Source organism: Phacochoerus africanus, chromosome 4, assembly GCF_016906955.1.
Source record: "Phacochoerus africanus isolate WHEZ1 chromosome 4, ROS_Pafr_v1, whole genome shotgun sequence".
NCBI lineage: Eukaryota > Metazoa > Chordata > Mammalia > Artiodactyla > Suidae > Phacochoerus > Phacochoerus africanus.
The window spans coordinates 15,824,992-15,842,745 of record NC_062547.1 but is presented as its reverse complement, the minus strand read 5'-3'; the positions used below and the strand labels follow the sequence as shown (position 1 = coordinate 15,842,745).

General features: G+C 38.3%; 1 protein-coding gene and 1 pseudogene across 1 annotated transcript; one reads left to right on the top strand and one right to left on the bottom strand.

The window, feature by feature from the left end:
* Positions 1-6,191: 6,191 nt before the first annotated feature.
* On the bottom strand, positions 6,192-7,129 carry LOC125124083 (olfactory receptor 4C46-like). Its single transcript, XM_047774255.1, is given in 2 exon segments — positions 6,192-6,865; positions 6,868-7,129. Coding segments are annotated over 2 exon segments (936 nt in total).
* Positions 7,130-13,833: 6,704 nt separating this feature from the next.
* Positions 13,834-16,758, top strand: LOC125124488 (olfactory receptor 4C12-like; annotated as a pseudogene).
* The last annotated feature ends 996 nt before the right edge of the window (positions 16,759-17,754 follow it).

Genomic DNA, 17,754 nt, shown 5'->3' with positions numbered 1-17,754 from the left:
ACACCTAATAGGCCGAGATTGAATTAGATAGTTTCCATCCTGTAGGAGTCCGGGTCCAGCCAGAAGAAAAACTATAATTTGAACAGAATAAGATCCCATACAGTTATTAATTATATTGGTGTCACAAGTGAAAAGAAAATATTTACATATTAAATGACATACTCTGCACTGAATTTTGAATGATTATTTTGTTGGACATGTTATAAGCATATTAAAGCTTTACTTGTTCATACCAATAACTCTGTTCCAGTCTTTTTTAATTGCTTAAGTGCCTGGTTTTTCTTGTTCTTGCTAATGAATATCTCTATACAAAAAGATCGGACTATGGTAAAGGCAAAGATTAGTTTTAGACTTTGTTAAAGTGTAAAAGATGTTAGTTACAGTTACTAAAGTCACTAAAGACGTTACTAAAGTAATCCATGAAAGAATAGAATTACAGTGTTTAACTTCATAATGGGAAAAGTAGAATGAAGAAAACAAAACTCTTGAGAAATATAAACCTATGCCATCCAAAAGAATTCAAGAAATATGAAAAAAAGGACTAATAACAAGGGGTTACAAAGCGAATCCACAAAATCCCATAATACCATAGAAGAAGCAAAGCAAATCTAGCTAATTAACATATTCTTCTACTTACATGGTTACTTTTTTTGCTGTGTGTTGTGTGAACACCTGAAATCTACTCTCTCAGCAAATGTGTAGTATTCAATACATTAAATCTCTAGATTTATAATATTTGATGCATTAAATCTCCAGATTTATTTATCCTGCATGACTTTGTACCTTTTGACTAACATATCTTCATTTTTCCTACTTCCCCACTTCTGGTCACAATATTTCTGATCTCTGATTCTACTTACTTTACTTTTTAAGATTCCACATAGAAGTGAGATCATGCAGTTGTTTCCTTTCGGCGTCTGGCTTATTGCAGTCAGCTAGCATAATGTTTTGCTCTTTCATCCATGTTGTTGCAAAGCAGGATCTCCTCTTGTTAAAGGCGGAATAACATTCCATTGTGTATATATGTACTATCATTTCTTTATCCACTCATCTGATGATGGACAGACACGTAGGATGTGTTTTCCTCTTGACTACTGTGTATAATATTGCAATGAACATGAGAATGTAGAGATCTCTTCACAGTACTGATTTTTGTCCTTTAGGTAGATGTGTAGATGAGATAATATTGGATCATATGGTAGTTCTAATTTTAGTTGTTTAAAGCGTCTCCATACTTTTTCTCATAATGGCTTGACATATTTGCCTTCCCACCAACAGTGCCTATGGGTTACAACTTCTAGACATTCTGGCCAATATTAACTTATTTTTAATTTTTATAATGGCCCTCCTAACAGGTGTGAGGTGATATTCATTGTGGCTTTGATTTGCATTTCCCTGATAATTAATATTGTTGAGCACCTTTTCACATGCCTCTTAGCCATTTTGATGTATTCCTTCAAAAAATATCTATCCATTCCTTTACCCAATTAAAAACTGGATTATTTACTTTTTGTTGCTATTGTGTTGTATGATTTTCTTATATATTTTGGCTTTTAACCCATCATCAGATCTAAAGGTTGCAAACATTTGCTCCCATTATTTTGCTTGCCTTTTCACATTTTGGTTGTTTCTTTTAAATTTTTATTCCCACATCTGTGGCATGTGGACATTCCTGGGCCAGGGATTGAGCCTCCACAACAGCAGTGACCCAAGCTGCTTCAGTGACAATGCTGGGTCCTTAACTCACTGCACCATAAGGGAAATCCTGATTGTTTCCTTAATGTGCAGATTTTTTTGTTTGATAAGCAAGTAGTCTCACTTGTTTAGTTTTACATTTGTTGCCTGAGCTTTTGGTGTCATAGTCAAGAATCATTATGCAGGCCAATGTCAATAAGTTTTTACTCTGTTTTCTTCTGGCATTGTTACAGTTTCAGGTTTTACATTTACATTTAAGTCTTGTTCCTTTTTGTGTTGATTTTTGTACATAGTAGAAAATACAGGTCCAGTTTCATTTTTTTCATGTGAATATAACTTTACCTATCACTATTTACTGAAAAGTCTATTTATTCCCCATTGAGGTGTCTTGGCACCATTGTCAAATATTAGGTAACTGTATAGGCAAGGGTTTATTTATGGGATCTCAATTCTGTTCCATTGTTTTGGGTGTCTATTTTACGCCAGTACCATCCTTTTTGGATTACTATAGCTTTGAAATAGAATTTGAAATTTGGAAGTGAGGTGTTTCCTGGTTTGTTCTTCTTTCTCAGTATTGCTTTGGCAACTCAGGGTCTTGGTGGTTCCATATGTATTTTAGGACAGTATATTCTAATTCTGTGAAAAATGTCCTGGAATTTTGATATGAATTTCATTGTATCTTAGATGGTTTTGGGTAGTATGGATTTTTTAACTGTATTAATTCTCATGATCTAATAAATATTTTTCTTGGAAAATTTATTTTCCATTTATTTATTATCCATTTATTTAAGTCTTTTTCAATTTCTTTCTTTAGTGTCTTACAGTTTTTAGTGTAGAGGCCTTTCAGCTCACTGGTAAATTTCTTCCTAAGTATTTAATTCTTTTTGGTATTCTCATAAAAAAGGGTATTTTTTCTGACCTCCTTTTCATATAGTTTGCTGTAAAGAGATACAATTTTTGTATTTTGATATTTATTCTACATCTTTACTGGATTCATTTATTCATTTTTAGAGTTTTTGTGTTTTAAATATATAGAATCATATCATCTGCAGAATTTCTATTTGGATGCCTATTAATTCTTTTTATTTCTGATTGGTTTTGCTAGTAATTTTTTTTTCTTTTTTACAGCCATACCTGCAGCATATGGTAGTTCTTGGGCCAGAGGTTAAAATGGAGCTGCAGCTGTGGCCTACATCACAGCCACAGCAACACCAGACCTGAACCGCACCTGTGACCTAGGCTGCCACTTGTGGAAATGCTGGATCCTTAACACACAGAGTCAGGCCAGAGATAGCACATGCATCCTCACAGAGACAATGTGGAGTCCTTAACTGGCTGAGCCACAGTGGGAACTCCTAGTACTTCTAATACTATGTTGAATAGAAGTGATGAGAATGGGCACCTTACTTTTCACTGGGTCTTAGAGGAAAAGTGTCAGTTTTCTCTCATTATCATATTAACTGTGGGATTTTCATTAATAGTTTTCACTGTCTTAAGGAAACTTCCTTCAAAATCTTATTTTGTTGAGGTTTTATCATGAAGGGTTGTTGTGCCTAAATGCTTCTCCTGTATCTACTGATAGGATTACATGGGTTTTTTTTAATATTTCATTCTGTGAAGTGGTTTACCACATTGACTGATTCACATATTTTACAGAAATCTTGCATCCCAGGGATTAATCCTCCTTGGTCATGGTGTATAATCTCTTGGATGTGCTAAATTTAGTTTGCTTGTGTTCTACTGAGGTATATTTCTTATTCATGATGCTTGACTGGTAAAACTTCTTGAGCCTTTGATGTCAAAATGTATTCATTTTATTCTCATATTTTAATTCTAACTTGGATGATATAAAACTGAAAGTTGTTTTGGAGAAATTAAGGCCATTTACCCATTAACTCTCAATTTGTAGATTTGCAGACAAAAATTCTGATACGGGGTTGATTTTTTTTCATAGCCTATTGTTATTTTGTGAATTTGGCATCCTAGTGAATTCATAGTAATATAGCAATTGACATTTTTAGGAGCTCAATTTTGGGATCAAAGTTTTTTTGTTTTATTCCTTAAACATGTGTAAAAGGCTATGATCTTTTGAGAGGCCACTGAAATCCACCCATGGATGACTGAATTCATTCATTTCCCTTTGTACTTTGATGTCTACCTCTTTTTTGGCTTTAATTGCCATCTTTTTTTTTCTTTTTCTTTTTTCCATCTCTTGTCTTTTCAGGGCCACACCCATGGCATATGGAGGTTCCCAGGATAGGGGTCCAATTAGAGCTGTAGCTGCTGACCTATGCCAGAACCACAGCAACGCAGGATCTGAGCCACATCTGCGACCTACACCACAGCTCATGGCAATGCCAGATCCTTAACCCAATGAGCAAGGCCAGGGATCAAACCTGAAACCTCATGGTTCCTTCTCAGATTGGCTAACTTCTGAGCCATGATGGGAACTCCTAATTGCCATCTATATGCTCGAGATTTCTACATTTCTCTTATATCTTTCGGAGTATCAGAAACACATATTTCAATTATACATTTCTGTTTCAATTCCATTTCTAGGACACCCTTCCAGCCTCATGTCTCTTCACTTTGCCATCTTACTCCTTTTCGTCTAATGTGTCCCATTATTGGTGCCTTTTCATCCAGAAATCTTTCCCTGATGTGCATCTCTCCAACATGATTTCATAGTTCCCTGTGCTTCATTGTTTTTTCATTTATAACACTGTGCTGTAATATTCTACTCCCTCCTGGGAGTTTTTCAATGGTTCCTAAGCTCTTTGAAGGCAGAATCCAGATCTCTTTTTATTCACCACTGAAGCCCCAGCAACATTCTGATACATTCCTTGTGCTCAGAAATATTTAATTTTCTCATAATGAATTAATGACAAAAGGGAAAAAAGGGAATGTATTTATCCTGAAATTGTTTGTATGTAGACAGATATGTGTATTTTTTTTTTTATTTATTTTTATTAAAAATTTTTTTTTCTTTTGCCATTTCTTGGGCCACTCCCGCGGCATAGGGAGGTTCCCAGGCTAGGGGTCTAATCGGAGCTGTAGCTGCCAGCCTACACCAGAGCCACAGCAACGCAGGATCCAAGCTGCATCTGCAACCTACACCACAGCTCACAGCAATGCCAGATCCTTAACCCACTGAGCAAGACCAGGGACCGAACCTGCAAACTCATGGTTCCTAGTTGGATTCGTTAACCACTGCGCCACGACAGGAACTCCAGATATGCATATTTTTAAAAACAGCTTTTAATAATGAAATGTTTCTAAAAAGTAATCACATTGAGAAAATATAATAGAAACAGCTCATATTAATAAGATTATGAAATCTTGCTGAGGACAGGGAGCATATCAAGCTAAACTACTTGCTCATATGCTGAGAATTGTAATTTCCATTTCTGTTACCTCATCCTCAGTGTAAGCAGTAACAAAAACAAACTATAGTTCCCCAAGAGGTATAGCCAAAATTGTCCCTAGAGTTGAATCAGGCAAAAGTAGGACATAATGCCCTGGCCTTCAGCACTACATTTTTGCATTTTTTAATATTACTGAAGTCATTCATTTTCCTTTGTACTTTGACTCATTCATTTAATATTGATCATGCACCTGCTATTTTGCTACCTTGTAGAAACGATTGTTATGTTGCAGGCAAGTACTTTATATTTAAATCCCTTTCTGATACCAAAATATTCTTTTATTTGAATCATTACTCTTTCTGATGTGTTACCTACATAGCATGGGTGATATGAGCAATACATAATGGTCCTGAAGCCTACAAGGTAATGTGGAGATGGTGTATATAAGCTTCACCTTCATTATCTAACCCTCAGAGATAAGTAGGGCCAATGCTTTTATAGCCCAAAAATAGTTACTTCCTCTAATGTTACAGGCACTCACACAAGCACAGTTATTACAGAAAAATCATTCGATTTTCAATGATAGATAATAAGTGAATATGTACATTGTGTTCAGCACAGGCCCTGTCTCAATAAATGGTAACTAGTATAGTTATCTGATTTTGCTATCATCATTGCTTGACAGTTGAGGGCATGAGGTAGGAAATCAGTCAGTTTCATGGCTCTCCAGTGTATCTTTTTTGATATCATCCCCTTGATGCCAGATTTCTCACTTGAAAAATGACAATAGTAACTGTATACTTCCTTGGATTATTACAGAGAATGCTGCCCAATAATGGAAAATTTAATTATTCAATTTGGTATTAGAAGGCCAGCTTATGAATCCATGTATCTGCTTGACTCTGGTAAGATTCTTCTAAAATTCTTCCACTGTGGTAGAATTTTCTAAATATGAAAAGAGTGGCCCCACATTATGTTATTCTCTATTTTCTTGCACCTACTTCTGCTCCACTCAATGCAGGGGATATGATTCATAACAGTTAGTTGATTTCTTTATCCCATAAATATTTCTTTCTGAGACGGTCTTTTGACCATAGCCTCAGGTAAATCAATATTGGGCCCAAGTCATATTTATTTGTCACCTAAGATAGATTTCCTGCCACACAATTTCCTAATAGCATTTTTCATCTGGGCATTTCTCAAGGTATAGATTAAGGGATTTAACATGGGAGTGATCATAGTGTAGAATAAAGCAACTGCTTTGTCAATTGATAGCGTACCTGCAGGTCTCAGGTACACAAATATACAAGGCACAAAGAATAAGACAACCACTGTGATGTGGGAGATGCAGGTGGAGAGGGCTTTGTGCCTCGCCTCCAAGCTGTAGGTCCTTAGGGAGCCCAGAATGACCACATAGGAGACCAGCAGGAGAAGGAAGTTTAAAAGACAGATGAGGCCACTGTTGGCAGCAACAAAGAGCCCCAGAGTGTGGGTATCAGTGCAGGCAAGATCCAGCAAAGGGTTCAGATCACACATAAAGTGATCTATGATGTTAGGACCACAGAAGGGTAATCTGGAGATGAAGAGGATCTGTATGGTTGCATGAAGAAAGCCTCCCACCCACGACACTCCCACCAGCAGGCCACACACTCGCTGATTCATGATAGTCATGTAGTGCAAAGGCTTGCAGATGGCCACATAGCGGTCATAGGCCATCACAGTAAGCAGGATGATCTCAGCACCTCCAAAGAAATGTTCCCCAAAGATTTGGGTCATACACTCCTCAAATAGGATGGTATTCTTCCATGGAGTGAATCTATAATCATTTTGGGGGTACTGACAGAGGAATAGCAGGCATCAATGAAGGAGAGATGGGCCAGGAAAAAGTACATGGGGGACCCCAGGGATGGGCTGGCAGTGATGGTGATCACGATGAGCACATTTCCTACCACAGTGATAATATAGATGACAGAAAACACAGCAGATATGAGTTTCTGCATCTTTGGATTCTGTGTGAGCCCCAGGAGAACAAACTCTGTCACATTGTTCCTATTCTCCATGTATTTCATATGATGGTTAATTGCATTACCTGAAAAGAAAACCATTTTTATGAATGCCACCTTGACTTTGGTACACTTCCCATTATACCATATAATAAATCTCTAAATTCTATTAAGTCTTGGATTCTTTTTCTTTGTTTGTTTGTTTTTTAGGGCTGTACCTGTGGCATATGGAAGTTCCCAGGCTAGGGGTAATATTGGATCTGCAGCTGCCAGCCTATGCCACAGCAACACCAGATCCACACTGTGTCTGTGACCTACATCACAGCTCACGGCAACACCAGATCCTTAACCCACTGAGCAGGGCCAAGGATCAAACCTGCATCCTCAAGATTCCCTTCCACTCTGCCACAACAGGAACTCCCAAATCTTGAATTCTTTTAGTGTGTGTTTGTGTGTGTATTTGTGTGTGCTGGAAATAAAGATTGTGAGTTCATAAAGATTATTTAAATTATCTCCCAGGTAAAGTCTTTTTTTTTTCTTTCAGATTTTTTCCATGATACCTTTTTTTTTTTTTTTTAATTTTCCCACTGTACAGCAAGGGGTCAGGTTATCCTTACATGTATACATTACAATTACATTTTTCCCCCAGCCTTTCTTCTGTTGCAACATGAGTATCTAGACAAAGTTCTCAGTGCTATTCAGCAGGATCTCCTTGCAAATCTATTCTAAGTTGTGTCTGATAAGCCCAAGCTCCCGATCCCTCCCACTCCCTCCCCCTCCCATCAGGCAGCCACAAGTCTCTTCTCCAAGTCCATGATTTTCTTTTCTAAGGAGATGTTCATTTGTGCTGGATATTAGTCTTTTTTAACACTATAGATATGAGTAACTTTTCTAAACACACACACAGGAGGCCATCTGTGTACACTTCATCATCCCGAAGGACTGAGTCTACATAGTACATAGCACACATATTGGCACCCAACTCTGAAAAGCAGGTAGAAGTTGGGCATAAAAATCTATCATTGCAAAGCTGCAGAATTTTTGCTTTAGTATCTAGGAAATGAGGAACCATGGAAGGTTATTGAGAATATGAGTGAAAGGATGGATAAGAACTTGAATAAGAGGAATCTTGGATGTTATTCTACTAAAGACCTTTGTGAGTCTTGGATGAAATGCCTGAAATCCAGTAAAGGGGTAGAAAGCAAACCCCAGGACCCCAGGAGTAGACTACCTATAATAGTTGAATGATGAGGTATCTAATGGCAGAATATGGTGTCTGATATCAGAGAGGTGGGTCTTATCATTGGCTTTATTTCTATGAGCCTCAAAACTTTCAACTGTCAAATTAAGGTTAATATTAATTATAAATGATTTTTCAGCAGTTGGAGAGAGGATGAAATACTCTATCACTATACCTGAAAAGTATTGAAAAATGAGCCCTGTGTATGGTAAGGAACAATCTTTAGCAAGGGTCAGCACTATTGAAAAACTTACCTTAGTTGTCTTAGATGGTCTTGATGTTTTGGGGTATACAAAACCAATTACTTTTTTAAACTGGCTGCTTCTTGTCATAAGTCGTTCTAAATATAAAATATATGTCAGACTTGGGAAGAGCTTATTCATATAGTTCACTATCAAATAAAAAATTATTAAGAAATCATATACACTGAATATGTGCCATGTTTTTGGCATGTCAAGTATACATCAATAAACTTGTTTCAAAAAGGAAGAGTTCTTATAAGCCTAAGGTTCTTCCCACCTTTCCTAAAGCTACAAAAGTTCTTCACAGAAACTCTGTTGGAAACATCATTCAGGATCATTTTTGCATTTAGAATGGGTTCTCTTGAAAGGCTGTGAAGAAGTGATCTTAAATAAATGGGTCTGGTTCTGTGGGGCAAGAGGCAGATAGTGTAGAGGTCAAAAAGTTCACTCTGTCCATGATGAATCTGGTTCTGGAGAAGCAAATGGCAATCAAACTCATTTTCATCTTGCTCTTGTCGAGAAGACATTTAAAAAGATTTCCATAAGCTTCAGGGACCTTGTCTCATGGCTGCTGCTTTCTCTCCTAGGAATTAATCATCAGCTTTGATAGAAGGGTTTGTTTTAGGAGCAAGTATCTGCAGAGACGTGTTGAGAAACACCCATTCTTGAATGGGAAGAGGATCATCTCTACACTTGTAACCTAACCTAACCAAGAGCCCCTTTCTCTATCTAAGCCTGGACTGTTAAGAAAACTGAATGTTATGTGCAGAGCAAGGTGGCAAAATTGCAGTGTATGGAAATGATAGGGATGGAGGTGATTGTAGAAATCCCCCCAAAAAGGACTCTATATAGAGAGGAGTGCCTAGGGGACTTTGGGAGATCACTGTAAGTTACAAACTGCTCAAGAAGGCCATCAGAACAAGGCAGGCTTGCTTGACTTGTGGAGGCATGAGATGTACCTCAGGTCATTGGGTGAGGTCTGCATTCAGATTCAGACCAAGGGCAGGAGTTTGAGGACTGCCTTTCTGCTGATTTAAATGAGCACCATGACCAGATACAAAGGAGGAGTTACTACCCAAAGAAAGAGAAAGAGGCAGCATTTTTCCAATCCCTAATTCCTTTGGGTGAAAAACACTGTAGCCCACCAAATCCTTGGGGCAGAGCCCCCTTGCCTGCCTGCTTGCATCTCTCATGATCATCCTATCTTAATAAATCTATTTCTTGCCTATTACTTTGTCTCTTGCTGAATTCCTTCTATGTGGAGGCATGAAGAACCTGAACCTCAGTAGTCCAGATGCAGGGTGTGCAGGGTGAGTGACTCTAAAACTGTAGGGTTAAGTCCCAACCTCAGTTTAGGATGGGTTCAAATCCCATCACGTGTGTTCAAGTCCCAATCTGGGTTTAGGCTGGATTCAAGTCCCAGCACATGGGTTCAAGTCCCAACCTGGGTTCTGGCTAGGTTCAGGGCATTAGCGCTGTCAGTTTCAAATGGTGATGTAGTTTCCTGATTGAATTGTATCACAAATAGAGCTTCTATTTTACCTCAAATATTAAACTTTTTCTGGATGCCCACTAATGACTGCTCGAAAGCTCGATCAGCAATGGCATAAAATTAATGGCAGCCATTTTGAAGTACTTGACTCAAAAGTTGTTTTTCCCAAGCTGCCAGTCCATCTATTGCTTATGGAATGGGTGGTCAATGGGGACCTGCTCTATAGCACAGGGAAATCTACTCAATATTCTGTGATAGTTTATATGAGAATGGATATGTGTATATGTATAACTGAATCACTTTGCTGTGCAGCAGAAGTTAATACCACATTGTAAACCAACAATATGTATACAAGTATATGTAACTGTGTCTCCATGCTCTACAGTAGAATACATATATAAAAATAAATGATTAAAAAAGTCAATAAAATCTAAAAAAATTAAAAATTTGTTTTTCATATTTCTTAGAAGGGAATGCAAATGTTCAGGAACCCAGATTACAGTTACTTTTGGGATTCATGAACTGATCATTGTGGAATTCTGGGCAGCATTAAAAAAATGTGGAGAGATATCTGAAGCCATATGAAGAAATGGAAATCAGACATTCCATGTCCCTGTGACCTGGTAGTGTTAATTATTTTCATTGTAGCTCTGCATGAGGGTATGTAGTATGCAGTTTCAATTTGTATCTCTGTGATCACTAATGATGTTGAACATATTTTTCATCTTCTTATTGGCCTTTTGTGTATCTTCTTTTGTGATGTTACTGTTTGAGTTCTTTGCACAGTTTAAAAATATGGGCTGTTTTTTTTTATATTTCTGAGTTGTAAGTATTCTATATATTCTAGACACTGGTTCTTAGCCATATATTTAAATGGCACATGTGTAAAATGTTCTCCAAGTCTCTGATTATGTGGCTTGCATTTTCATTTTTTTAAAGATTTTTATTTTTTTCTATCACAGTTGATTTACAATGTTCTGTCAATTTCTGCTGTTGGCATTTTCATTTTTAAACATAGTTTCACCTGATGAGCCAAGGTTTGACCAATTTTAACTTTTCATTTTTCTTAGGGTTCATGCTTATTGTGTCATATCTGAAAAATACTGGTCTGCCTCAAGGTCAAAATAGAATTTTTTTTTTGTCTTTTTGCCTTTTCTAGGGCTGCTCCTGTGGCATATGGAGGTTCCCAGGCTAGGGGTCTAATCAGAGCTGTAGCTGCTGGCCTACACCAGAGCCACAGCAATGCAGGATCCAAGCCATGTCTGCAACATACACCACAGCTCATGGCAATGCCAGATCCTTAACCCACTGAGCAAGGCCAGGCTTTGAACTCGCCTCCTCATGGATATTAGCACCTAAGGACTTTGTGTTTCAAATTCAACATGGAAGTTTCTTTTCCTTTGACTTGAATTTCCAAGGCATTGGAACTTTGAAAATACTTGCCGAATCATTTAAATAACCTTGTGCCACCATGATACTCTCTGCTTCCTGTAGCTCTATCCAGTCAGTGGAGACTTGAGGAATACACTTGATAAGACTTTAAATGTAATGGTTATTTCTTATTCCTGAATACATTGGAAATTCTCCTTAGCTACAGATGTCACCATGGTGAGTTACCTAGAATTGCTGACTTTTGGCCCAGTTTTCACCTTTTCATTTTCTTCCAGGGTTTTATAGTTAAAATCATTAAAGCATAACTTTCTGGTATTTGATGGGAGATACTTTGAGATGTTTTAGGATATTTTGCAGAAATATTTGTTCTCCTTACTCTATATGGATTTATCTATGGCTAATCAGGAATTGGTTTAGGCTTTACAGATTCCTCTGTAAATTTCCAGGTTAACATGGGAGAGAGAAGAAGGAGAGCATTTGGATTCTATTTTTCAAAGGAAGAATTCAGCTCAAAAACTGAGATCCCAAAAAGGAATGGATTAAAATATAACATTAAAAAAAAAGAGTGGGAATTTCTGCTGTGGCTCATCAGTAATGAACCTGACTAATATCCATGAAGATGCATGTTTGATTCCTGGCCACACTCAGAGGGTTAAGGATCTGGCATTGCGGTAAGCTATGGTGTAGGTCACAGACATGGCTCCAATCTGGGGTTGCTGGGGCTGTGGTGTAGGCCAAGTTCTAAGTTGACCCCAGCCTGGAATCCTCCATATGCCATGTTTGTGGCCCTAGCAAAGCAAAATAAAAAAAAGAAAAGAAAAGAAAAAAAAAACCCTCTGCTGTGGTTTGGTATCTTTACTCAACTCCAGGCTCAAGGACTATTTTATTCTGATTCTATTCAGACCTTCGTGGATCTTGGTCTAACAAGACAAGATCTTATTTCTGCTGCAATCAGTGCGGTCTCAGCAATATGGCTGCATTTCTGCATCCCTGACCTCAGACAGTCCTTTTCCTGAGAGTTCAGATAGATATTTCTGAATGTAGGACATAAAAGTTAATTCTCTTTTCCCCTTATATACACTGGTCTTAAGGCATCTGAAGGGAGATAAGATGTGATGGTGGGAAAATAAAATCAGTTTTGGCCATAGAAGATTTGGACTCTTGTGTACTACTGACCAGTTTCTACTACTGATCAATTTCCTCCTTGGACCCCAGTTCCCCTATCTTTAAAGAGCATTTGAGGCCATCAAATACAAAGTGCTAGATTTTTTTGTGTATAAAATTCTAGTTCTTGTCCAACAGACCCTTGAACGCATCAACATTTGATAAGTTACAAATGTTACATTCCACTTCATTCCAGTGCATTGTTTACAACAAATTTACATTCCATTTCATAGGTTAGCAGAAGAACTGCCATGGATTATGCATGGCCATTTGTGGTGGTTTTTCCAAACTCTGGCATTGCTGATTTCTAGAAGTAAACTGGATGTACACTGGAGAGACATAAGTTCAAAGAGCTAGAAACAGACAATGATTTTGAATATAGTCTCCTCCATTTATCTTGTCTTTTTTATTGTCATGTCTAGGGAAAGTCAGTTAACTTCTAGTCACTGATGCCCTTTCCTTTAAAATATAGATAATATTGTGACAACCTCATAGGATTGCTTTTCAAATTCTGGCATTGTTGATTCCCAGAAGGAAACTGTGTTTCTACTGGCAAGGCACAGAGCACCAAAGAACTAGACACAGGCATCCTGAATTTGAATGTAGTCTTCTCTATTAGTTTATCATTATGACTTTGGGCAAGACATTTATCTTCTTGTGAGCACAATTTCCTTTCCTTTAAAGTATAGGCAAGAGTGTACAACCTCATAGGATTGTTTTGGAGACTACATGAAGTAATGCATGTAAAGTACTTGGTATAGTGCCCAGTAGAGTGCAAAATTCAACCACAATGAACATGTATCATAGCAACTACATGGTGTAAAAAATTCATCTCTGCACTCCATAGAAATGAGAAAAAGCAGATTTATACTAAAAGTTTGCATTTCACAGTGTTTGAGTATATGGAATATGGACGGCAACAAAGGTTTCTTGGCTTAGGGAGAAGTTTGTCTGCTGAAGTTCTTGCCTCCCAATTGCAGTCTGAATGCCTTTTTGTGGAATATCAAGATTATCTTGCTGCTGTTCTCTTGGGTGCTGTTGGTTAAGGATCTAGCATTGTCACTGCAGTGGCTTGTATCACTGCTGGAGCATGGGTCTGAGGCTGCAGCCATGCCCCCACCCCCCAAAAAAGGATTGTTTTGATATATCGTAACTTTTGTCCATTTGTCTTTTTTTTTGTCTTTTTTGTCTTTTTTTGTTGTTGTTTTTGTTGCTATTTCTTGGGCCGCTCCCGAGGCATATGGAGGTTCCCAGGCTAGGGGTCGAATCGGAGCTGTAGCCACCAGCCTACGCCAGAGCCACAGCAACGCAGGATCCGAGCCGCGTCTGTGACCTACACCACAGCTCACGGCAACGCCGGATCGTTAACCCACTGAGCAAGGGCAGGGACCGAACCCGCAACCTCCTGGTTCCTAGTCGGATTTGTTAACCACTGCGCCACAACGGGAACTCCCATTTGTCCTCTTTTTTTTTGGAGAAGTATGGATATTAGAGGATTTAAATGGTAACAGGAACTCTCCTGGTCTTTGGACTAAGATGAAAAAGAAATTAATCCCATGCTTGGGTCTATCAATTAGCAAAGGCCATCAAAGTCATTTATTTTGACATAGAACAAGTTGTTTTGTTTGGGTGTTCATTTTTGTGTTGTGTGGGACAAAAGGAGCCAGTGAAAACTGTGCAAGAGAACTGTTTTAAAAATATATTCTAACCGCTTCAAGGTTTGCAAGAATCTGAAGTAATAAGTGAAATCATGAGGATGAATAAATCAAGTTTGGGATTTTTGTCTGATTTTCGGTTGTTGATTCTCCCAGGGGTCATCTTCTCTAGAGGAGACTGGCACTTAGAAGACACTCAACTTTCTTCTTCAGTGTTATTGTTCCTGGAAGGATTCTTTGATGCAATGGACTGTCCAGAAAGGGGACCCCTCTCCTGGGGCTTGGAACCCTAAAGCTAGCTTCTCAGTGAATCCCTTGTGGGATCACCCAGAAGAGGTTTCCTTTCCATGTTCCTTATTATTGACTACACATAACAGACAGAATTCATTTTACACTTCACTGCCTTGTGGTTTTCAGAATGCATAAGCAGAAAGAGAGTAATGGAATCTTAGGTTTAGGAAAAAGTGAAAATTAATACTGACAATATTTAGTTTAATATTTTACCTTAAAGTTTGAATACTACGTGTATTTCCTCATCAGGTAAATGGAAACAGACTTTGCATTGCACTGACCTATTTGATTATCCAGGCTTGACCTATTGGCTGTCAGTATAAATTGTATAAGTTAAAATCAGACATCAATAAACTTTGGTAGACTAAAGATGGAATTTAGGATGATTATAAGGGATCCAGGGGGCAATCAGGGCAGCCTCACCCTCTGCCCTGATCTTCTCAAGCCCTTGTTACCCAGTCAAGCCCTCACTCTGTGTCCATTAGGTGACTTGATAACAACAAGTTCATCAGTACATTAGAACAGCTAACTGAATTATATCCAGAAAATATTTTTTGGATCTCACAATGTGCTAATGTCCACTTCCCTATGTTTGTTTTCCCATACCTATCCCAATCACTTTAAAAATTCATTATTTCAACTTGAGGAGTCTAAGACAAAACATGGAAATTGTATTTCCTGACCATAAAATTAGTAATATAAACTGTAGATTTTGAAAATATTAAAAAAATAAAGTTTACACATAATCTCTCATTCGGGAGTAAAAGTCTAAGTATAATTATTTATTTCTGCATCACCTCTTTGTCAATAGACAAAACCTATATTAACTTTTATAAGTGAAATTTTTAAAATTTGAGTTTTATTCTTAAATGGCACGTATAAAACCTAGCATCTTTAATTACAAATTGAGTATCATTCACTAATTTTTACCTATATTATTTTCCTATGCTTATAAAATTCAAACTATTTATCTTTCTTTTCAAGTTACTTCACACATACATTTTAAAGTCTTGTTCGTCTCCAAAATTATTACTTCTAATCACTACATTAGTCCATTATATTGATAGTCAAGGGAGTTTTGGTGATTACAAAGACAGAAGGAGATGTAGTTCCTTTCTTCTGGTTTTCATATGTCTTATAAAAATAATTTTGAGTCCAGAATTAAAAAAAAAAACTAAGAGAGTTAACTCAGAGAAATTTTGAGGTAGCTCTTCCTAGACAGTTTTGACAAGAGAAGGAATCATCTGAGAAATTATAAGAGTACTGTTAAAAGACAGAGTTTTGAAGTATTTCATCCTTTTGTGGTTCATTTTTCCTTTCTTTTATTTTTTTTAGGTAAAGCATTCTTTCAACCATACCACAAAAATGGAGAAAAAAGGAATGTGACCCAATTCATTTTAATCCGTTGTACCCAGAATCCTCAAATGCAAAACGTAGTGTTTGTGGTGTTTTTGGTTGTATACATGATAACTCTTTCAGGCAACCTGCTCATTGTGGTTACTCTTACCACCAGCCAGGCTCTGAACTCCCCCATGTACTTCTTCCTGACCCACCTTTCCTTGATAGACACAATATTCTTCTTCCTCAGCTCCTAAGCTGATTGTGGACGCCCTTAACGAGAAGAAAAGTATCTCCTTTATTGGGTGCATGGCTCAAGTCTATGCTGAACACATTTTCGGTGCTACTGAGATTATCCTACTGATGGTGATGGCCTATGACCGCTATGTGGCCATCTGCAGACCTCTGCACTACACGACCATCATGAACCACAGGCTGTGTATTGTCCTGCTGGGAGGGGCCTGGACTGGAGGATTTCTCCATGCAACCATTCAGATTCTTTTTATTGTTGGGCTGCTCTTCTGTGGTCCCAATGTCAGAGATCCCTTCATGTGTGACTTGTACCCTTTACTGAAATTTGTCTGCATGGACACTCACACCCTTGGTCTCTTTGTTGAAGCCAACAGTAGGTTCATCTGTCTGCTTAATTTTTTCCTCATGTTGATTTCCTTTTTGGTCATCTTGCATTCCCTAAAGAACTATAGCTTGGGGGCAGAGCACAAAGACCTTGCCACTTGTGTCTCTCTCATCACAGTAGTTGTCTTACTTTTGTGCCCTGGATCTTTGTGTATTTGTGCCCAGTGACCACTCTGCCCATTGATGAAGCTGTTGCTGTCTTTCATACAATTAGGCACACAGTTGCTCATAGTAGTCTCTCATGATCCCTTGGATTTATGCAGTGTCACTTGTAAGTTCTTTATCATTTCTAATTTTTTTGATTTGAAACCTCTTGCTTTTTTTTCTTGATGAGTCTGGCTAAAGGTTTATCAATTTTGTTGATCTTTTCCAAGAACCAACTTATAGTTTCATTGACCTTCTCAATTGTTTTATTTGTCTCTAAGTCATTACTTTCTGCTGTAATCTTTATATGTGTTCTTTCCTTCTATTAACTGCAGATCCCAAATTCCTGTTAGGTTTGCTGAGGGAGGAAAACACAAGGCCAAGTTGGTAAAGCAAGAGAGATTTATTAAGGCATCAGAAAGGGACAGGCTGAGCTCTAGAGGGCACCAGCTATGACTGTGAGGAGGTGCTGGTCTTCTAAAGGATCTGTGGTTGGAGTTCATGGAGGGAACTTGTGGCAGGAACAATGAAGAAGGAGGAGGGAAGGTCAAGTGAGGGGTAGGGGCTTAAGTCCCATGATAGAGGTCAGTTAATCCTTATAGGTGGTTAATTTATGCAGAATTTGTTTTCCACAAGGTGTTGTTTCTTGTTGCCGAACTTGAGCAACCACATTCAAGGAAAGGGTGTCACAGCAAGTCTCCAAGGTGAACAGTCTCATGTGGGGGTGGGGGTCTGTGTCCCATCCCCTTGGAACCCTATCACTTCCCAAGAAACCTTTTTGGGAAGGAGAAAAGGAGCATCTGGGATGTTGTGACACCTCTGCCAGCATCTGGGTAGGTCCCGCCGCATGCACTCTGAGGCCACCTGGACCTTGTCCATCTGGGAAACCTTTAGTGCCTGTTTGGGAATTTCCCTTTTGGGAGATCCCATCTGTAAGGCACCTCTTGGACTAAGGTCCCAGGCTTAGTGGGACTTCGAAGCCAATTTGGACCAAGGTCCAGGGCTTGGTGGACCCCCTCAACCTTGCCCATTTGGGGAAACTTTGGTTCCCATTTGGAAATTTTTCTTTTAGGAGACCTCATTTGTAATTCTGTGAG